At 47.2% G+C, this 23,163-nt stretch overlaps 2 protein-coding genes across 3 annotated transcripts in view; one reads left to right on the top strand and one right to left on the bottom strand.

Moving 5' to 3' along the window:
* LOC311513708 (beta-1,4 N-acetylgalactosaminyltransferase 2-like) overlaps positions 1-6,929 on the top strand; it is a gene marked incomplete at its 5' end in the record, with an annotated part of 31,479 nt that extends 24,550 nt beyond the window's left edge. For both annotated transcript variants that reach the window (XM_084615716.1, XM_084615717.1), the window contains 2 exons: positions 1,043-1,262; positions 4,561-6,929. In XM_084615716.1, coding sequence (XP_084471842.1) covers positions 1,043-1,262; positions 4,561-4,772 — 432 coding nt within the window. In that variant the 3' untranslated portion in view covers positions 4,773-6,929. The remainder of the gene's footprint in view (positions 1-1,042; positions 1,263-4,560) is intronic.
* A 999-nt stretch (positions 6,930-7,928) lies between these two features.
* Positions 7,929-23,163, bottom strand: part of IGF2BP1 (insulin like growth factor 2 mRNA binding protein 1) — a 65,837-nt gene continuing 50,602 nt past the window's right edge. Inside the window, exons 11-15 of the mRNA XM_084615933.1 lie at positions 22,553-22,669; positions 21,651-21,725; positions 20,530-20,661; positions 19,746-19,859; positions 7,929-18,400 (exon numbers count right to left, since the gene is read on the bottom strand). Coding sequence (XP_084472059.1) covers positions 18,308-18,400; positions 19,746-19,859; positions 20,530-20,661; positions 21,651-21,725; positions 22,553-22,669 — 531 coding nt within the window. The 3' untranslated portion in view covers positions 7,929-18,307. The remainder of the gene's footprint in view (positions 18,401-19,745; positions 19,860-20,529; positions 20,662-21,650; positions 21,726-22,552; positions 22,670-23,163) is intronic.

Here is a 23,163-nt window from a genome sequence, read left to right on the forward strand (position 1 = left end):
AAGTGAACAGATAGGGCACAGTATTGGTAAACAGGAAGCCTGATGCAACTGCCTTTCTGATCACTTTAGTTTACTACCTCTGCAATGGGATTCTTGGTTTTGGTCAAACACTAGAAATCCTCTTCTTGAAAAGTGACATCAGTTTGTGCCAAGAGCAGGACTCTCCTTGGCCAATTTTGGAAAAACAGCTCCAATCTGGATCACAATCTTCCCTCACCACCCATTCACCTTGGATCGTAACTCCAGAAAGAATACTTACCCTAGGTCAATAAGAACATTTTGAAGCCAGTTGAAACTGATTTTGATCCCATTAAGTATTTTCTTGATTCAGAGTTTTTTAGAGTTTCTGGGAAATATTTCCACACCTTGGGCTGTGACAGCTGACCTGAGAGAGTGGATGGTTCTGAGGATTTATGGAACAGATGGCCTATAACTTCTGGTCATGTTTTCAAATCCAACCCAAATCCTTAGTGAAGGGTAACAAGTTTCTGATGAGAGCTATTTGGTGCCCCGTGTGAAATGAGTAGATCTCAGTGCAGTTTTGGCTGCTTATTAGATTGGCCGTGTTGTCAGTAGGGCCAATGAAAGAATGTACCATGGAGACATGACTCCATAGTATGTCTCTAGGTTAGGTGGGAGGGAGGATTGTCCTGCTTCTGCATATGCCGTGTCTGATCTTGGCCCAGAACTTTGGTCTCTCTAGTGATCCCAATCCAGCAGCTTTCACCGGCACCTACACCACGCTAGTGGAAACAACACTCCAGTTTCTGAGCTGATAAACACAGACAGTGGTATGAGGAACAAGAACGCGATGTCGTAGGGAATGAGCTCCAAGCAGCTCACAAGAACCTAGAAGCTATTGTAAACTGGGGCTTGTTCATGTTGAGATTCCCACTGTGCAGAACAGTAACAATGTTCAGGGGGTTGGGCCAGTCAATGGAAGGGCTTCTGTTGATATCAGCGGATGTTAGCCCAGGCTTTGAGTCTGCCAGGAGATGAAAAGCGATAACTGAAAAACGTGGGTGATGGTCTTGCTCTCCAGGTTGGAGGCAGCGTGAATGGGAACACCTACAGTTTTCAGCTGCTCTATGATCAGGGTGACGACAGCGGCTGTCTGCATTTGAGATACGGCTCCTTCCACAAGTTGGAAGGGTTCCCCAACTGCGTGGTCACCAGTGGTGTGGTCAACTTCTTCCTGGCCCATACAGACAAAAGCAGACACGTCGGCTATGACCCTCTTCTGCAAAGAGTAGCTCATTCAGGTAAGCCACACGCTCTCTTTCTCCGAGTGCAGGCAAGCAAGCTCTCGGCAGGGCCGCCGACGGGGGGGGGGGGGCAATTGCCCAAGGGCCCGGGAGAGTAGAGCCCACGCCTCACACCCAAACTCCCTCCCATAGCCTGCACCCCGCACCCAAACCCCAGCCTGGTGAAAGTGAGTGAGGGTGGGGGAGAGTGAGCGACGGGGGGGAGATGGAGTGAGCGGGGTGTTGGAGAAGGGGCAGGGCAGGGGCGTGGCCTCAGGGAAGGGGCAGGGGCTGGGCAAGGGTCTTTGGGGTTGCGCAATTAGACAGTTGGCAACTCCACCGGCGGGCATGTGGAAGCCCTGGCCATGCCAAGAGAGCGCGCCCAGCAGCGCAGTCAGCAGCTCACTGGGTACCAGCCAGCACAGGCGCAGCACCGCCCAAATGTCAGGCGGACCACGTCCACGCTGGCGTGGCTTGTGCGATTGTGGGGGCCCACTGACTGTTCTGCCCTGGGGCCCGGCATTGCTGTCGGCAGGCCTGGCTCTCGGTGTCTGCCGCTTGTGGCTTGCCCCACAGAAGCTTTCTCTCACGCTATCATGTTTGTCTTTTTCCTTCCTTTGTTTCAGTCTTGGGGCTTCCAGCTCTCTGCTTTCACTAATGCTGCTGAGGGGCCTCTCCCAGGGTTAGAACATGGACTAGGACGCCTGGGTTCTATTCCCAGCTCTCTGGTAGGCTCTGTGGGGGTATCCTCACTGTGGCTGGAAGGTATCATTCCTAGCTCGGGTAGACGTACCTGGGGTAGCTCTGACCAAGCTAGCACTCCTGTAACTTGGGCTGGCCTCCCGAGTCCATACCTAGGATCTCCAACAGATTGTACTTGGGCGGCTGGCCTTGGCCACGCTGTTTTCAGTGTGTGAGCTTGATCGGCGCTACTGTGTGCGAATCTCCCTGAGCAGGGAATTGCACCTCCCAGCTGCAGTGTAGAGGGCAAGTCCTATCCTGTCTCTGAGTCTTGGGAGGGGAGGGGCTTCTATGAAACAGAAGTGATAATGCTTAACTTTTGTAAAGAGCTTTTAGATCTCCTGACCTAAAATCCCACCGCTGGTTGGGTTAGATGCCCAACTCCCTTAAATTCCTTTGAAAATCCTACCCTAAAGTGTTTCAGCAAGTTAGATTAGACCTAGGGCTGCCTGTAACCATGGCTCCACGGAGAGTTCTGCTCTCTGCTTAATGCTCTGCAAAGACATGCTTCGATTTTAATTAGATGAAGAATGTAGAAAGCCCTGTGTTTAGGGACTAAAGTGCATCTGCATGGTAGGTAGGGCCCAGAAGGTTAGCTCAGGCAAAGGAGAAAGAAACGAAAAGGAGGTGAGAAGATGAAGCCAGGGCAGACCCATGTAGAGCAGAAGTGGGCAAACGACGGCCTGCAGGCCACATCCAGCCCATGGGACCGTCCTGTCCGGCCCCTGAGCTCCTGGCCCAGGAGGCTCACCCCCGGGCCCCCCACACATGCACGGCTGCAAGCTCCTGCCGCTGAGCGGCATTGTGAGGGAGTTGGGTAGGGGATCCTGGGGGGCACTCAGGGGACAGGGAGCAGGGGGCAGTTAGGGGTGGGGGATCCCGGGGGGCATCAGGGAACAGGGGGCGGTTGGATGGGGCGGAGGTTATGGGGCAGTCAGGGGGCGGGGAACGGGGGGGTTGGATAGGGGGTGGGAGTCCTGGGCGGCCTGTCAAGGGGCGGTGGTGTGGATAGGTCGGGGCAGTCAGGGGACAGGGAGCAGGAGGGGGTTGGATAGGGGGTGGGATCCTGGAGGGGGTGGGGCACGGTTTGGGGCAGGGGGTCCCAGGAGGGGGCAGTCAGGGGACAAGGAGCAGAAGGGGTTGGATGGGTCAAGGGTTCCGAGGGGCACAGTCAGGGGGCGGGAAGTGGGAGGGGGCAAATAGGGGGTGGGGGCCAGGCTATTTGTGGGAGCACAGCCTTCCCTATCCAGCCCTCCATACAGTTTCGCATTCCGATGTGGCCCTTGGGCCAAAAAGTTTGCCCAGCCCTGCCCTAGGTAGTCCCCTTAAAGGGCCAGGTCTCCCTATGACACCCTGTTTCACAGCTAAACTAAATGGATGTTTGAAATAAAGCATTAGCAGCTGCTCTTGATTTTCTTAAAACATTTAATCATTAAACTTAAAATAGGCTAAATGATGTTTAATAACCCATACTTTTAACAACGAACATTGTGCAATGCATGATTGTATGTGTATTACTATAGTGTGCCAACAAAGACTGGAGACCCATTGCTCTAGGAGCTGTATAAGTATGTAGTAAGAAAAGTCCCTGCTTTGAAGAACTTGCAGTCTAAAATAGATGAGAGGCAGGAGGGGAGTTGGAAGCCCAGAGAGGTGAAGTAACTTGCCCAGGGTCACCAAGCAGGTGAGCGGCAGAGCTAGGTACTGAACTTAGGGGTAAAATCCTGGCTGCCTTGAAATCAAGAAAAAAACAACGAGGAGTCCTTGTGGCACCTTAGAGGCTAACAAATTTATTAGGGCATAAGCTTTCATGGGCTAGAACCCCCTTCATCAGGTGCATGGAGTGGAAAATACAATAGGCAGGTGTAAAAACACGGTACATGAAAAGATGGGAGTTGCCTTACCAAGTGGGAGGTCAGTCTAACAAGACAATTCAATTAACTGTAGGATACCAAGGGAGGAAAAATCACTTTTGTAGTGGTAATGAGAGTGGCCCATTTCAAACAGTTGACAAGAAGGTGTGAGTAAGAGTAGGAGGAAATTAGTATGGGGGAAATTAGGTTTTGTAATGACTGAACCACTCCCAGTCTTTATTCAGGTCCAATTTGATGGTGTCCAGTTTGCAAATTAATTCCAGTTCTGCAGTTTCACACTGGAGTCTGTTTTTGAAGTTTTTTTTTTATTTTTATTTTTTTAAGAATTGCCACTTTTAAGTCTGTTATTGAGTGACCAGGGAGATTGAAGTGTATTCCTACTGGTTTTTGAATATTATAATTCCTGATGTCAGATTTGTGTCCATTTATTCTTTTGCGTAGAGACTGTCTGATTTGGCCAGTGTACATGGCAGAGGGGCATTGCTGGCACATGATGGCATATATACACATTGGTAGACGTGTAGGTGAACAAGCCCCTGATGGTGTGGCTGATGTGGTTAGGTCCTATGATGGTGTCCCTTGAATGGTTAGGTCCTATGATGGTGTCCCTTGAACAGAGCCTTGTAAAATAATTTCACAGCTGTTCTCGGGGAAACGCAGGGTCGCTTAACTTTGCTTTTACATTTTTTTTGCCTCTCCAGAATTTTTCATGGATGGACTGGGCATCTTGCTTGTCGGTTCCTGCAGCGATGTTTCTATCGGTCACCAAGCACATAATCCCGCATCTGATCCCAACCTGACTAAGGTAGAAGACCAATATAAAAGGTTCCGAACCAACACCAAAGCACAGGTGCAATTTAAGCTATCTTTGCACTACTTCAAAAACCAACTGAAATGCTACTCAGCAAGATAACCCTTTTACCCTGCCGTGTGCAATTCCTACGGTAACCTCCCTGATGCCCACGGCAGGAGTATGCTCTGGGCTTCAGCCTAATTGCCTTATTTATGCCACACTGGATGCCTTCCTTTTGCACCTACCTTTCTATAAAAACTTTTTAATGGGCTGAATTTGGGATTCTGGAATCTCTTGGCCCAAACTTGAAATGGACAACAGAGTCATGTGTGTTATCTGCATTCGGGTCCTGCTACAGGCCTTGCAATGGTGTTTTCTTCGTTGCAAAGTTTCTCTGATTATAGGGTGAGACAGTTTGTCTAATAATGAGCCAGATTCATCATGGCCTTGCACTGTATTCTTTCCAGCCAGTGCAGAGTGAAGGGGGGCGGGGTAGAATTCCTACTGATTTGATCTGGTAGCACTCCCCATTATTCCTGCATTTGAATGGATTAACAGGGATGCCCAGGTTGTGACGTCCTTCTTGGAAGAGTAACTGGAATGAGTGTTCTCAAGTCGAGTGCCAGAAGCACAATGACTTTCATGTATAGACTGAAGTGCTTGGTTTATCCTAAATGGAGTTAGTATGTTCCCTATGCAATATCTGTTGAGAACTTCTTATGGTTACTCCTTACTTAAAGACCCGAGTGGGGATGTTGGAAATCTGGTTTAGTTAAGAAGCTTTCACTTAAGAAGAGAAAAATGCAAACTCTCCTAACCGTCCTGCCTGAATGCAGTCCACATTCATGTGATCTGAGTTCTTTTCATCTGCTAGCTCATGGCCTATGTGAAATGGTGGAGTTCAGTTCCTAGCGGGCAGCTAACCACAGCATCAAAAACACCCCACCATTACCACAGTGGTGGGACGTGGATACTAATCTGAGACAAGAAGTAAATGCCACAAGCAGACTATGGGTCTTACGCATCATGGCCCCATATTTCTGACAAGATGAGAGAACTTGGCCTTGGTATAAAATGTTCTGACATTGGTTAGGGAAATCACCTAGCTTTGATTTTTTTGCTCAGCTGTTTTGTTAGCTCCTCTCTGGCTGTCCTGAGCCCCTGTGAGCTCACTGGGGTAGGGGCTCTCTCTGTTATGATTGGACAACACCTACCGTGATCAGGGTTCCTTTACACCACTGTTGTGATGTGGATAATTAAAATATCTTGAGTTGAACATTGACTTAAAAGGAAGTTTCCTTGTGGTTCTGAAAAGTCCTTCTATCCATTCATGCAAGAGCTGAAATTCTTTGTGCTCTGTCTCCCCCGGTGGTGACACTGAGAGCTTTCTACATAATGGTGATTAAAGGAATTTTTTAGTACACTTACTAGCCTTTTTATAATTAGGTAAGAGATTGTGTATTCTCAATGCTGCAGTGTTCTTCTTAAAAGTATTTAAGGTGGGTGTTTTAAAAGCTACCATAAAAAGAAAAGGGCCCTGCGTGAAAGCCGGTCCGTACTGCTGTCTGAGAGTCCTGCTGTGTAGTGCAGTCGAGGTGCATAATGATACCTCGATTCTATCGACGGCTTTAGTTGTGGCAGCAGAATACAAAGCACTAAGTTAATACGGTTAGGGAGGAGTCCTGTACCTACTTGCTCCAGTTTTTAAATTTGAATGGCTGCCACGGTCAGATCCCTCGGATTCACTTTATTACTGGAGCTCCAACCGAGATCACAGATTTAGGGCCTCATTTTGCTAGACTCTGTACATATGCATGGTGTGAGACCATCTCTGCCTATGGAGCTTACAATCTAGGTGGAGAAGACTGGGTGGGAGAAAGGCAGCGTTACTGCGGGAGAACTTCGATGACCATGAGTGTCTGAATTTTTGCCAACACTAATGTTCTTGGAAGGCACAGAAACACCAATGTCTTGAAAAGTGACTAATGACTTTGGGTGACGCAGTGAAGGCTCCATTTCTAAAGGGCCTACTTTTTTAGAGAGTGGGTGCTCAGCGCTTTCTGAAAACCAGGCCCCTTGAAGATGCCTTCCACAGCAGGCCCTCAACTCATTAGCCACTTCTCTCTTTGTACTGCAGTAGCACCTGGAAATCCCAGCTCTGACTGGCCCTTTAGGGTGCTAGGCACTGCCCAGGAAAGTCTCTGCTAAGCTTTTGTTCTGAGAGTATTTGCTCCCCAAACCCTATCATCTGAACCCCTGCATTATCTAAATCCCTTCCTCATCTCTCATTTGGGGGGAGAGGGGGAAGAGGAGATAAGGAAAATCAAGAGGTGCATATAATAGAGGAGAGCGCTGGCCAGGACTCGGATGCAGCTGTGCTCCCAGCTGTGAGGGAGGTCACGTTGCTGCTGAATGGCTCCTGCCACAGTGCAGGGAGTCTCTGCAGCCCTGCTGTCATGGGAGCAGGTGAGTGGAGCCAATCCCTGCAGGTGCATGGTGCAGGAAAGGCTGCAGTCCTGGCACAGCAGAATACTGGCCAGGGGATTCTGCTCTGCCCTGCATCTTCCACCTGCAGGGATTGGGTGGCCCTGGCCCTGCGGCAGTGCCAGGAACCCTCTGCAGCCCCACTGTCATGGGAGTGGGTGAACAGGGCAGAGCAGAGACCCCTGGCCTGGACAGCAAGGAGTCTGCCATGTGGAAGGCTGCTGAACGACACCTGCCTTCTCAATTATCTCAATTCCTGACGGGCTAAATCAAATCCGAGTCAGAATCATAGAATATCAGGGGTGGAAGGAAACTCAGGAGGTCATCTAGTCCAACCCCCTGCTCAAAGCAGGAGCAATCCCCAAATTCATCACTCTCAAATAAGCATTTAATGAAAGAAAATCATTTAACTATTTGTGTCTGAGCCAAAAGCAAGGATAGGCTACATTTGTCAGATACATTTGTTGAGTTACTTGTTCCGCTGCAATGAAATGTTCTACAATGGTCTTCACCTAAGGTGTTACATCTAGGCTGAGCTTCAGCAAGGTGCTTAAGCCAGGGGCAGGCAAACTTTTTGGCCTGAGGACCACATCGGGGAATAGAAATTGTATGCCGTTCAGATAATCGGGAGTATACTGTATTCAGTAACAAAGCTGTAATGCTGCAGAGAGTCCAGTGAGGCATGCAGGTCTGCTAAGTCTGTGCCTTGAGTTATATTAGCACCCACCCATCTACACCTCAGCATCGCTGACCTCTTTGTTTCTCCTCAGAATGGAGATAAATACACACATGTGCAGTGTAATTTTTTTTTTTTGCTTTATTTTTAAAAATGAAACAGTGGAGTAAAGAGGTTTGTGGCAAAACCTAGCTGGAAGAAAAATGGAGCCCACGTCCATCCACAATCACAACTCCAGATCTGAGCCAACTAACCTGCCTCACAAAAGTACAAGGTAAAGAACATGGAGCAGAAGGGGAAAGGGGAGTAGAGAGAAAATAAACAATCAACCGAAGGGAGGAAAAATATCATTACAGTCAAGTACAACTTTTTGATGAATAGTCTGAAATTGCATTGGATCAGTGACGCGGGGGCGGGGGGAAAGCAGCACTTTGTTCCACACACTTGTTTGAATAAATCCATCAGGTGGACAAGCTATTCCCCATGTCCCCCAATATCAAGCATGAGGGAGTACAGAACAACATGGCAGCTGACTGGGGATTTCAAAACCAGGATAACTGCAATATGCATTAGTTTTACCTCTCTATATGCACATCTGTGTATTGAACTGTCCTAAGCTTCAGATGATCATGTAAGAAGTCACTTTAGTCACACAATCCATTCCTGTTTGGTTGTTACTTTTATAATGCAGCCCTGATTGCTTTATCGTTAACCCACGCTGAGCACTGGTAAAAAGGAATCATCCAGATTTCATACCACTTAAAAATACTTCCCCACTTTAAAGGCATACCATCTGGATGCCGCTAAAGCAATGTGGTCCGAATGGCAATTGAATGCCAGTCTATGCAAAAGTGACCAGTCATCACACGAACAAAGCGTCCGCTGAGACAGAGGAGCGGAGAGAAGTTGTACTGCTGACAGAAGTAAATATCAAAGTTAAAAAGAAAAAAAAAAGTAATGGAATATTGAGCATTTTAAAAAAATTAGTCACAACTGAACAATTTAGCACTGCTGAGGTTTGGAACTTTTACAACGAATGAACACATTAAAGTGAAAAGAAAGCCCATACATTCTATTATTTTTTTTAAAAAACATTTTTTCTTTGGAAAAAGAGAGTAATTTTTTCCTCTACACTACCGCATGTGGAGTTGCCACTACCTATTTTATTCTATTGTCACTAAGAGGTAGATAAACAAAAATGAATTGGTTATATAAGGTCATGTCCCCTTGTTTGACATGCAGGAAGCTAACGGGCACGGGCTGTTTAAGGATAGCTGGAGGCTTCACAGAGGGGAGGAGTGGGATTAATCAATGTGGAGTGAAACTGCAGATCTGTAGGTTTTGTACTTCACTGGAACAGATCTGATTAAAGGGACAGTGTCTTTTCTTTATTTTGAAATGGGGAAGAAATTCATCCTTAAAGCCAGGGGAGATTATTTTGGGATGAATTGGATGCATCGTTAAAAAGCATAACTTCCTTAACTCTTTTAACACACACTAAATAATTTTGTAAAGACCCACTCTGCCCCAATTTATAGGCCATGCAGTTCTGTTAATTTCCCAGGATGTTAAAGCTAAAGCGATTTTAGCTAAGAATCTAATTTGTGTTCCATTAATGATTTACTTTTTGCACTGTGGTCTGTTTGGCTGCTGTTTAGAATTAATTTAATTTTTCAGTTCCTTCCCAATCAGCACACTTGCTGCTGTTTGCAGGTGGGGAAATACAAATTTCCACAGGAATCTATAATTTAAAAAAGTATCCATGGAAACGGTTCTAGTTTGGCCAAATATTGCTTTTTGGGTCATAAAACCAACAGTGTGGGCCTGTGTTCACCTGACACCATCCCTTCAATCATTCACTGTTGAAGATCACCGCTCCTTTAACTGGTACACTGCACAGTTTACACCTTCCCCGCTGCCTTTGGGAATGGGGACACTCACCTCTGTGGTGAGAAGGCGACCGGGCTTTTTCTCCCCTCCCACAGGCCAGTTTAAAAAACGGCCCAGCTTTGCCCACCGCCGCTCCTGCCATGTCACAAACAGACCGCATGTCCGAGAGGTATTAATCTTGAACAAAAATTTTAAAAATTCTGTAATGTACAATAAAGCAGCAGGGTTCAAATGCATATTTAAATTAGGGATGGGCCGACTTTTAAAGGGTTCTGATTATCACCCTTCTGGCCGGATATCTATCTGAACCTCAGGGGCCTGAATGGCACCACGGCTCGTATGTCCTACCCTCCCCAGGCCTTGGCTCCCTCAAACCTGCTGTCTTTTTGACTCAGCAGGCTACTCCACCTTCTACTACCAGGTCTCTTCTAGGGAGTAGAGGGGTGGCACCTTCTCCCTCCTTCAGAGGAGAGCCTTAGCCCTACCTCTGATGCAGCAGGAGCCAAAGGATCAGCCGCTGGGTGTGTCTTACCCGCCACAGCACTGGATTTCAGAGGTTCTTGAGAGTGCCCGGGGGCAAAATCCCCATGAGTTTGGCGGGATCTGACGTACGTTGACTGGTCTCTTATATTTTACGGTGATGGGATAATCATCGCCCTCCAGAGAGGCTCCCATTGCACCAAAGCAGGCTTCCTAGTCAGATTCCTACAAACGAGACGCCTGTAGTGGAAAAGGAGGAGCCATCATCTGTTCTCCTGCTTCACCAGCAAGAAGATCCCACACTGACTGGGAGGGGTAGTAAACTGCCCAACCACGCTTCTCCCTCCAGGAAACCTACCGCTGCGGAGGTTGGAAGGAGACCCTTCTCTGAGCTTTCAGGAAAGGTTCTGTTCGGGGCTTATTTCTGAGCCTAGGCAAAGCTGCAGGGTGGATACGCCCATCCTCTCCCATCTATCATTCAAATCTTATTGTAAGGTTTGAGGTAGTTTGCACATGTAAATTTCAAGCTTGCAGAACCTGCATGTTCTCAGGAATAAAATGATTTGAGAGCCTCTCGCTTATTTCATTCGCTCTGTATTTTACAAACTACGACTTAAAAAAAGTGGGGGGCAAAGGGGGGGGCGGGCAGGGCTGATTCAACCGAATCACGGTGAATTTCTTTCTTCCTAAACAATACTGTAAGGGCCTGATCTGAAGCCCACTGCAGTCTTTATTGACTGCCAGTGAGTTCTGGATCAGAACTAAGGCTGCAATTTCCAAAGGAGTTAGGCATCCGGGCCAATATTTTCAAAAGTCACTCACCTTGACACTGGAAAGGGGTCTGATTTTAAGATAGTGCTGAGCCCCTGGCTTCTGAAAACTGGGTCTCCTTTAAAATGTCCCAGCTTGGACACCCAGTAATTGCAGCATCCAAACAATCACAAGTCGCTTCTGACAATTTTGGCCCTCGATTCCCTGGTAGGATTTGGACGCCCAACTCCTTTTACGCCTCCAAGCAAAACCCCAGCTGAAATTAACAGTAGCACTGCTGATATGTTCACAGGCCAACCGATTTGTTCATTCCTTCCAGACCGGTCTCGAGAAGAGAGTGAATTAGAGTTTCAAAAACATTATCTGTGCCCTCTCAGGAGCATACGTGTTTCACAGGACCGCACCGATTTCATTAAAAAGAAAAAAAAAGAAAAAAACCCAGAAAACCTCTCGGTTACTGTATGCTTAAAAAAAAGAAGAAAGTTCCAAAAAAATTTTAAAAAGCCTATGATGTGTGTCCCATTTCACGGGAACAGTAAAGCAAATCCTGTATTTGTTTTTTAAAAAAATTAAATTAAAAAAAGTCTTCAACTGTCTCATACCAAGTCTGCGTTTCTGATATTTTTTTCCCCAGGATGTAAAAATCATCAAAATATTTGGAGCTAAACATTAAAAAAAAAGACTTTTCTCATACTATATTACTAATGTTTACGGGTTTTTCTTGCTAAAAAACCAAAACCAAACCAAAATCTAATGCCCAGGAAACATAAAATGTAGCTTAGAGGCAGTTTCTTTTTAATATTTACACTGAATTTGAGTCTCTTAACTCCTTAAAAACCTTCCAAGTATGTCAGTTTGGTTAGGTTGCAATTATCACTGCCAGCAAAGGAGCACATCATCCGCCATAGCTACTCAACCATAGCTATGTGTTTTTAATTGCCGAGAAAGTGTTCAGAGCTCAGAAGAGAAAAATAACTGCGCATGCTGGTTTAGTCATTTTTGCCCCTTGCTGAATGGCATGACAAGATTACGATAGCGCTAGGTAGGTGAACCAAAAAATATTGTGTTGTTTTAGTTACTGCTAATAATAATACTTTGCACTCTATATGGCACTGAGGATTGCAAAGTGCTTCAAAAAGATTAATTTGTTAATCCTCACAACAGCCCTGTGAGGTAGGTATCATTATACCCATTCCACAGATGGGTAAACCGAGGCACAGAGAAGTGGATTTTTTTTTTTTTTTGCCCCTAAGCCACAAAGCAAGCGACAGCGCTGGGCACAGAAGCCTGTCTTCTAACCACTAGACTGCACTGCTTCCCTAATTTAAATTCTACACCTTGAAGCTACCTAATGCATTACAGCCTCCCCTGTCCTCCGGAATGAACCCAAATTCTGTCCCACTTTTTATTCCCCTCAAGTTTAAAACCCAGGGAACGTTTTCAGACCCTTTGAAAAGGATCTACAGGAACCAAACCAACCAATTTCCCTTAGTCGAGGAAATGTGCATGCTGGAGAAACTCTGCTGCTTCTGCTATCATCAAAATGAGGTGCCAGCTCAGAAGAGACGAGGCATTTCTCTGCTCCTCACCCTGTCCAAAGCCAGCCCTGGCTCTACAGAGGATGATGCTCTTGGTAATGCTTCCCTTTTGATTTCAAGCCTAAAGATCCTGCCACTTAACAAGGGTTCGCCTCCAGGGCTTCCGGTGCCTGTTGAACTATAATAGGCCTGTTGAGAAATTGTTCACGTTTCTTTTTAATTCTTGGTGGACTAGAAATTTATTTGCATCATCGGATCCCTTTTACTTGTTATTCATTTCGGACTGGCTCAAAGCTCAGCCAAGTCTTCCATTGACTTCGCTGGGCTTTGCAGCTGGTCCATATAAAGGGCTCCTTGCATAATGCTGTCGTCTAGGCTGGTGCCAGAGAACTACAGTAGGTGAACAGTACAAGAATCTGCACAGAACAGGCCTGTTGCTTATGGGGAATAACTTCACTGATACTCAAAGCAACTCTGCACTGGGAGACCTAGCTCTCTCTGATTCCTTAAACAGGTGCCTAAGTCCCATCAAAGTCAATAGGACTGAAGCCTGTGTAAGTGCTTTCCTGAATCAGGGCCTCAGGGAGGAGATAAGTGATTTGCGTAAGTCCACAGAGTAGAAACAGAATTCAAACTCAGGACATCCTAGCTCCCTGGCCTGTCCAGAAACTACTAGGCAATGCTGCCTTCCTTAATGGAAACAATGTTATTTCTAAAGCATTGATCCCAGCAGCCTCTTAGCACCAGAGTAATCACAACCGATCGGTGACAAAGATGCCCCCTTGAGCACACAGAAACAGTATTAAAATGGTGCAATGCTTCTGAACATTTTATGGGGCTAGGCCTGTATTATGGAAAATACCAGAGGTTTCCACTGAATAATCAAACTCTGGGTAAGTGGCAGGACCCCCTCAATAGAACACTGCAACAATCAGATTTACAGTACTGTGGGTTTGTTTGTTTTTTCTCTCGATGATACAGTTTGAACCAGTTATCAAAAATGCTTGCTGTTGGAAAATACAATTCACCGATGTCTGAATAAACTGTTCTGTGAAAGTCTGTAAAAAGTAGCGAGCCAGAGATTTAAAGAAGTAGGAAACCGTTTTTCATAGGACAAGATGACAAATGTAGTTAAAAGAAAAAAAAAATCAAATCAACTGCATCAACCTGAAATCTATTCCACTTCTTTCCTACCACGTCTTGTAACCTTCTGCCCTCAGAGGAGACAGGTGCAAGGTGTCAGAAATTAAAACCTTGACTACCCAAACCTTCCAGAGATAAAAAGGAGAATTAGCATCCTGCTTTCTCCTTACTTGCGCTTTGGAACGTGTCACCCATTCAAGGGGGATTTTTAACTCCCGGTTTGTTTGTTTGACATTTCCTGTCTCTACAGAAAAAGGGTCATTACTTCTTTAAAGCTGCAAACATTTAGGGGCTCAATCCAGCGTTCTTCACGCACCCAGAATTCCCACTGAGTTTTGGGGGCACGGGACGCAGGTTCAGCCTCTTTAGAATTGATTTTACCACCACGGATCTTTTAACATGACATTCTAAAAAAAGGGTTAATTCTTGCAGGTACAATAAAAAGTAGCAAGATGTGATTAAAAATGTGAACCTTTCTAATAGTGATAGCTGGGTTCACATCTCTCTCTCTTTATTTTTTTTCCTTGCTGTCTGCATGTATAAAATTTCAGCTCCCATTTCTCTCTCTCTTTTTAATTATTTGTTTATCCTCGGTAAAACTGAGGCAATCTCTGTAAAATACTTAAAGCATCATAGTGGAGAAGATGGTCTGACGCTGCCTATTTAGATACTGGAGGCGGATCCATTTGGGTTGGTTAGTGAAGTATTTAGATTACTTGGAATTACCACACAGCGGGCCAATTCATGAAACATACCAGCCAGCGCCTCCGCATGACATATTTCATTGCTGATTTCAATGGCTAGGAATTATTGCTTGATAGCAAATCCATTCTACTCTCTTTCCCTTTCGTGAAATGTTTCTAATCTAAGGCTCTTTAACAGTTTGGGGATCTGATAAGAGTTGGGTTAAGCGTGAACTTTATTCCAAGGGCTAGATTAAAAAAAGAAAAGAAAAATCCTAATCAAAAAGTTGGTGGGTTCTAACGATCAAAATCCTTGATGAATTTCTACAGCCAATCACTCTTGCATCACGGTGAAATTAACCACCCCGCTTTAAAAGGCCAAAAATTAGCTGCTGCCATCTTTTCCACTATGTCTGAAATTTCTGTCGTTCTCAATAGAGAGCTCATAACACTCTGTTACCTGCACATAACTCCTGGCTCATAAGAAATTATGAAACGTAACTTCTCTTTTCATTAAAAAAATAAAATATTCAAGACTATCAGCTTTTATATAAAATATCAGCAAGCCCCAAAAACAAAACAAAAAACAATGGCTGAGGTAACTTCATACCTTGAGGTAGCTTTTTTTCTTTTCTTTTCTTACCTTTTTTTTTTCTCCTTGTTGCTAAAACACACAGCAATACCTGACTTTCCCCACATCTTGTTGTTGCAATGTTTAAAGGACAGTAACTGCTTGTATGTTCCCTTTATCAAAACTAGCAAGCATCCCTGCAGCTGCGTAATCCAAATTCAAAGACGGTCATAACTCAGGCTACGTCTACAGTATGCGATAGCAGCTTATGTAGCCAGACCTGGGCTAGCATCGATCTAGCTAGCATGATGAAAAAGAGCAATGAAGATAGGGGGCCGTGGACTTCAGTGTGGTCACCCTTGGTACGTCCTTGCATTGCTAGCCTGTGCCACTGAATCTTCACTGCTATTTTTAGCTGTGCTAGCTAGATTGAAGCTAGCGTGGGCACGGCAATCCATGCTGCAGTCACACCTCTGATTGCAGTGTAGCTATAACCTAAGCAAGATGTACAAAGGAATGCACCGGCAGAACAAAAGGTCTGGTCTCCCCTACAAAAACAAATCAATGCAAGGGTGGTTCCCGGCTCGCTTCTCGGAGCCTAGATAGATCACTGAATTCCAATATCCCACCCGTCCTCTGGCTACACAGGCAGAGGGTGTTCTCAGTTATACTCCGCTTCTCCCAATTCTCCATGCCCTGCACTTCATGAAGACTCTTACGTCAGGGCAGAATCGGTGTAAAATGCTACCAGGTCAGAGCGGCCGCATTGATGCGATTGCACAAGGGCCTAAGGCAACGGAATGCCAGGCCCGCTGACTCCCGTGGAATTAACTCTGCTTTTCCACCGGCATTACGGAGCGCAGAGTTGTAGACCTTAAGTTAAACAACAGACTTCCATGGAGCGTCTCTGGATTTACCCTGGAGTCACGGAAAGCAGGAGCTGACCCCTATAAATCCTCCTGCTTCTCTGGAAGTCACTTCCACCTGACCTCAATGGTGCAGGATTGGGCCTGAAGGCTGCCTATCCCAGCTGGTTCAGTGCTGTATGGGTGAAGGGTAAAGCAGCACTTCAGGGGCTGCTTTCAGCTAAGCCAGCTTGAGGGATCCATGCCTAGGGAAGACGAGACCTTGCCCTGTGTCTAAGATGCCATCACAGCAGTTACTGTCCCTTCCAAATACTCATATAAAAATCATTAAAATATATTTAAAATATAAAAATCCACATAAGAGTGACTGGATTCAGTAACCATATTACATTCTTTTGACGTATATATTTGGTTTTGTCTCATGAAAACAAGGTATTTTTTACTGCAGAAAAGTTTTGCTTGCGGGTTTACATTTTTATTTTTGTTTAAATGTGCTGAATTTCAGGAATTCCCCCACCACCTAGAGAGAATAAAGGGAAAAGTAAAAGACAAATAACCCCAGGAGAGTTTATTTGAATTGGGATCCTTGTTCCTAGTTAGCTGCTAAACCTTCCCTGGGTGTTTTCAAAGATTCTGTCCTTTTCTGTTTAGGCTGCAATTTTCAGAGGCCAGTAGGAATTGGGTGCTCAAATCCCGTGGGATGCCTGCTGTCTGCAGTGAGGTGAGCAGGTGCCTGAGGATAATAATACTAATACTTAGATTTTATCAGCAGTAGATGTCAAAGCATTTACAAGAGGAGGTAAGCATCATTATCCCCACTTGTAGATGGGGAAACTGAGGCACAAACACTTCCCCAAGAACACCCACCAGGCTACTGGCAGAGTGGGGAATAGAACAGGGGTTCTCACCCTTTTTCTTTCTAGGCCCCCTCAACATGCTATAAAAACTCCATGGCTCACCTGTGCCACAACAACTGGTTTTCTGCATATGAAACCCAAAGCTAGTGTTTGGGTGTAACAAGCAGGGCACAGGGGGCCCCATGAAGCTAAGTTGCTCAGGCTTCGGCTTCAGCCCCAAGTGGTGGGGCTCAGGGCACCAGGCTTCTGCCCCATTTGGCTTTCCACCCTGGGCCCCAGCAAGTCTAACGCTGGCCCTGCTCAGCGGACCCCTGAAACCTGCTCGGCGGACCCCTGAAACCTGCTCGGCGGACCCCTAGAGAGCCCCGGACCCCTGGTTGAGAACTGCTGGAATAGAATACAAGCGTCCTGTCTTAGTGCTGCCACTAGACAGTACTGCCTCCCAGGCATGAGCCTGTCCATTCATTTCTGTAAGAGCTTCCAGTTTTTGGCCTCTCTTGAGGTGTGAAGCCCTGCCTTCAGTTGAACACGTGACACTCTCAGGGTTGGTTAAAAATCCTGGCCTTAGTTTTTTTTAAAAAAATAAGATGATTATTAAATAGAGGAAGGTTTAATCATATTTCCTACAAAGCAATTTTTTTGGGGGGGGGCGGGGGTTCATTGTTTAAAAGAGGGAGGGACCTCAGATGATTTCATTCTTGTGAATAGTGTTGCTTGGTAGGATGGGGCATCATGCCTGGTTCTTTCCAGTGCTGATCACCCAGAAAGGTTACTGTTTAGGTTTGCCTGTGCTAGGTTAGCCTTGGCATTTCTCCCCAATTCTGCAATCATTTCATAGGCTTAATTTAAAAAAAAACACCAAAAACAAACAAACAAACATACATACATCCTGGAAAAAATAGCTGCTCTCCTGTCTTATAAGGCTTTGCAAAGTCATTGCACTGAGTTTGATACACAATGGAAGAGTTTTCTCTCCTCCATCACGTTCTCAGATATTCTAAGTGCAGGGTTCCCGTGTTATCCAAGTCCATTTTGTTCTAAGACCTTCACCCACGCTGGATTTTATTGTGAATGGGAGTAGGAGAGTAGGAACCATCCTATCTGCTGGAATTTCTAAAATCAGCACTAAGAAAAGTTACTTTGCTCTAGGATTTTTTTTTCTTTTTTTTTTTTTTTTTTTAAAATCAGTCTGATTTCTACGTGTAACATGATGGCCAGAAAGCAGCACCCTGGACTGGCCCGCAAAAGTCAACTTAAATGAGCATCTAGGTTGCATCTGCTGCAGTGCAGGGTGGCGGGAGGGGGACGGACTGTTTCCAATTTTAATTGCTACGCGCTAGATTCACTGCAGGGCTGCAGCAAGGGATGGTGGAACCTCCGTTGCTAGGCGCTGGCCAATCACAGCAGCAAGAGGGTGTTGGGGGGGTGACACACCACAGCACATGTTGCCTCATTTAAGCAGCCTTTGCGGCCTAGAGGTTGTTTAGCTAATTGATCAAGTTTTTTCTTTTTTCTTTTTTTTTTTTTTTTAAATGTAGGCATCTACCTTGGAAGCCAATCAAACTGTCTTTTAATCTCAATCTGGTCATGAAAAGTCATCGTCTGTCTACGGTAACTGATTCCCAGCCACTCTTAAGCCCGGCATCGACTCATTCGTTTTCCACTTTTTGTCACAGTCGTTGCGCGCTAACCGCTCTTATTTCCGCCGCGCTTGCGTCTGGCCGCTCTGTCCCTTCTGATGCTGCTGTTTCACCTGGGCCAGGATATCGCGTATCTTGCGCTGCGCCATCTGGGAGAAGAGGAGCCAGGGCGGGAGTTAGCAATAGGCAGTGTGGTCGAGCGCTCAGAGGGCGGGACTGGGCATTCGAAGACCTGCCTCAGTGCACTTCATTGCTCTCCGCCCACCTTTTATCTATTTAGACCAGTGGTTCTCAAACTGTGAGTCAGGACCCCAAAGTGGGTCACGACCCCATTTTAATGGAGTCATCAGGGTTGGCGTTAGACTTGCTGGGGCCCAGGGCTGAAGCCTAAGCCCAAAACCCACCGCCCGGGGCCGAAGCTCGAGGGCTTCAGCCCTGGGTGTCAGGGCTCAGGCGTCAGTCCCCCTGCCTGGGGTCGTGTCATAATTTTTGTTGTCAGAAGGGGGTCCTGGTACAATGAAGTCTGAGAACCCCTGATTTAGACTAAGTTCTGGGGCAGAGCAGGGACTGTCTCTCACTCTACGTCTGTACAGCACCTAGCACAATGGGGTGGTGATCCTGGCTGCTATAGTTGTACAGCAGGAGAGAGAGAGAGAGTGTCTGTGTGTGTGTTTGTTGTGGTTGCAGTTTGGAACGTAATATATTTTAATCCAGTGGTCTCCCACCTTCTTATGCCCAAGATCACTTTTTGAATTTAAGGGCAACCCAGGATCTACCCTGCCCCTTCCCTGAGGCCCTGCCTCGCTCACTCCATCCCCCCACCGCTCGCTCTCCCTCACCCTAACACACTTTCACTGGGCTGGGACAGGGGGTTGGGGTTCGGGAGTGGGTGCAGGCTCTGGGCTAGCTCTTTGGGGCTGAGACCATGTCCAGCCATTGGTTGCACAGTGCTCGGCAGAAGGGGGCCTCGATCGTGATCGGACCCTCTGGGGCCTCTCCTAATACAATATTAAATAAACAAGTCTAGTTAAAATTCTCGCCCTTTCTTTGGCGCCTTCCAGCGGAGGATCTCCAAAGCACTTTACAACCATTACTGAGCTAAGCCTCAAAAAACTCTGCAGCTAGGTTCCATTATCTCTGTTTACACATGGGGAAACTGAGGCACAGAGTGGGGACGCAACCTGCTCACGGTCCCACAGGGAGTTAGTGGCAGAGAAAGAATGAGAACTCGGGGGTCGTGCAAAGTTCATAACTAATATCAATTCATTTCTTTAGGAACTTGTCTCTCCTGGGCTTAGCCTCTCTTGAGGCTCAGGGGTTCTCCCTGCTGGTGGTAGGTCTCTCCAATTGTAGGACCACAGACTACCCTGTCCTCTCCCCTCAGTGATGGTGCATGCAAGTTTACAAGTTCCCATCTGCCTCCTATGTTCTCTCCTCTTCCCCTCCTCCCTCCCAGCACAAGCCCTGCACAGGGAGAGATTCCAGTCTCCGTACCTGGCTGGCATAGAAGTGTCCAATGATTTTTACAATGACTTGCTCGTTCTCATCAGGCGTCTGGTCCCGCGGCACCACCACCTCTGCAGCCGTCAGGTTCTGCAGTTCGTTGACCTACAGGAAAGCGGCAGAGCCCACCCGGTTACTGCACCGTTTCAGGAAGAAGAATTAAAAAAAAAAAACCAAAAACCTGCCACCCAGATTTTGCATTTCTCCAGCTGGCAAAAAATAATAATAAAAAAATCGCTCCCACCCACCACGCTGGGCTTTGCATGGAGCTCAGAGTGTGTGAGAGCTGCCCACCTCGCAGGAGGACAGTAACCAGGCCTAGCTTGTGAAATCAAGGATGCTCACAGGCTGCCTTCGCCGACGGCCTCCTCTCTGCTTTGATACTTGTCCAGGGGAGCAGCAATTGAACCTTGGATCTTGAGATAGCCCCGCCTCCTCTGTGGCCCTGCCCTTGCTCCATCCTCTCCTGTGGGTTACCAGCTGTTTCTTCCTTGCTCCTGACCTGACCCTCCTGCCTTCCACACTGGTATGTGGGCCAAGGGAGGAGAACAATCCCCTGCCAGGTTAGCAGAGGAGCTGGGAAACAAAAGCACCAGCAAAAAACCCCTCCAAGCAATAGTCTTGACCCAGGTCTGCCTCACAGCATCCCCTCCTCTCCTCCCGCAGTGACTGCTTCCTAGCCATGATAGCCAATCTTCAAAAGCTTCCACACCTGGGGATGAACCAGGCTCCTAACCCTGTCTCCCTGATTCTCTTTCTCCTTGTTTTCACTTACAGTTTTGCCTCCTTTTCCGATAACTCGCCCTGCAGCCGAAGCAGGGACCCTAATGTGCGTCTCCAGCTTTACTTCTTCTTTAGGCCCAAAAAAGTTTTCCTCCTTGAGTTTGCCGTAAATTCGTCCTTGTGCCTGTGAGAGGGGTTGGGGAAAGTGGTTAAACTCTGCTTGTGATCTCTGGATCCAAGGTAGTACCTCTCCTGGGGATTTTTTTCTCTCTGGTCTCGGGACACAAAGTTATTGATGGGGCCAGACCAACCTGAGATCTGGTTGCACTATTTCTAGAACAGTAACTGGGAGATTAGCCCTGTTGATACAGTCATGCAGCTCTCTAAGGCTGGGGGTTCTCAACTGGGTGGGCAAATAGGTGATGGGAGGCTTCCATGGGAGGGGGCTCCCACTAAAGAAAATGCGATCCCGGTAAGGAAATGGCTGAGAACCACTGCTTTAAGGGGCATTAAAAAAAAAGGCCTCAAGAAACAAAATATTAAGCTGCCCAAATACAATGGTGATGGGTGCCCATGTAAGAGAGGGGGCAACACTACACTCAGGAATGCCAGTGCCAGAATGCATGCCCACTCAGACTTCTTACCTGTTTTTACATAGTCATAGGAATGTAGCTGGAAGGGACCTTGAGCGGTCATCTAGTCCAGCCCCCTAAGCTGAGGCAGGACCAAGTGAACCTAAACCATCCCTGACTGGTGTCTGTCCAGCCTGTTCTTAGAAACTTCCAGTGATGGGGGTTCCACAGCCGCCCTAGGTTACCTCTTCCAGTGCTTAACCACCCTTATCATGAGAAAGTTTTTCTTAATATCTAACCTAAATCTCCCTTGCTGCAGATTAAGCCCATTACTTCTTGTCTTACCATCAGTGGACATGGAGAACACTTGATCACAGTCCTCGTTGTAACAAGCCCTTAACCTATTTGAAAACTCTAGTTTAAGTAATCTGTATTATTGCCCACCCCTAGGGTGCGGGTTTGCACACGTGTTCAAGCTGGGGAGAGCTGCACTGGTGAAAGTCACATGGGCACTAAGGTTCTGCACCAAGGCAGCTACCCCCTGGGCTAAAATTCTCATGCAGACAAGGCCTATGGGGATTGTAGTAATGGAGGAAGGAACCTTGAACTGAGCTTCTGGCGGTCCAGTGATTATAACCATGCGCACTTTGGAATCTGGTGTCTCGGGTGGCGCGATCTGAAAGGGAGAAGGGAGACAATTTTAACACAGGAGAGGAAAGCATTAGGGGGCAGGTGGTTTCCTTCCTGCCCCATGCCCAGCTTGCTATTGTTATTCTAGTCTTTTAAACAAAATGAAATGGCGGGAGATCCCAGTCTTGAGAACACCAAGCATGCAGGGCGAGCCATGCAAGCGAATTTCCGCCCGGATATAAAATCACAGTAGGATTGGGGAGGGAGGGGTGTGGGGTTCTAAACTGAATCGCCTCCTGAGTTATCCAGCTCAAGGGGCATAAGGGAGACAAGCAGAGACAGCCAATTGAAAAAAAAAATCGCTCGGAATTATACTTAAGCCAGGCAGGACTGGGTTGCTTCTGGCCACAAAGCATTTGGTCAGCTACTATAGGCTGGCAAAGAACAGAGAGGGCAACCCATTGCCATCTGGTGGCTCTCCAGAGATCTACATGCAACGAGTTTGCCAGATCTCAGCCCAGCTCCCAGCCAACAAAGTGTCCACATCACAGAAATCATCACCATGCCAGCGGGACTCAGCCGAGGCCAAGGACTGGATGGACGGTGGGGACTGAAAACGAAGGCAGCGAGGGTGCTGGGGGAAGCATGTAGTGTTGCGGCATCTCGTCCGGGGAGAAACCTTCAGAGCTGCTGGGCCAGCTTTTTCCCCCGCCAGCACTAAAAGTATGTCCAGTTGTTTGCTCAGAGCTAACCTGTCAGAAGGGCTCATCGGGATCACCGGACCACTGGCTGCCTTCCTTGCAGCCGGTTGCATTTTACTTACTAACGGGAAATACCGTATGTGGCGACCGCAAAGCCGCCTTGGAAGGCTACCTTGATGGAGGCGCTCGCAAATCGGGAGAGCTGTTTAATGTGCTGGCCTTTCTTGCCGATGATCGCGCCGACTGCCTGAGCAGGGATGAAGACGTGCACTGTCTCTTGCTCTGGGGGCTGCGGGCAGAATGCTCAGTATTACCGTTAAGGGTCAAATTAAATTGGACGGATCCAAACAAAGCAAACTGCCTAACGTAATGGGCACAAAGCCAGCGGGGCTGCTAGATGGGCACTGCGTGTCCTCAGGATCCATGGACCGTCTGTCTGCGGCTCGGGCTCACTGCAGACAGACACCCCGGGTGACAGCAGGGATCAAGCCCGGGACCTTCAACAGTGAGGGTCTACTCCTGCAAGGGGCTGAAAGCATACAGCACCTTCTGGGAGGAGACCTAACCACGAATTAGTAGTGGGCTCTTGTCTGTGTCGGTCGCCACTAGAGGGAGACACAATCGCAGACACTCAGCCCGCGATTTGCACTTCGTAAGAGCTGGATCCATACAGTCATTTCCCTGGTTGCAAAGAGCCCCGGGGAACCAGTGGCTGCTGGTCCTTCATGTTCTCTTCTTGGGAGGGGGGTCTGCCTTTCATCTCACGTCCCAGGTGTGCCGCAG

The sequence above is a fragment of the Lepidochelys olivacea genome (genome assembly GCF_965140295.1).
Source record: "Lepidochelys olivacea isolate rLepOli2 genome assembly, chromosome: 27".
In the NCBI taxonomy this organism is placed as follows: Eukaryota; Metazoa; Chordata; order Testudines; family Cheloniidae; genus Lepidochelys; species Lepidochelys olivacea.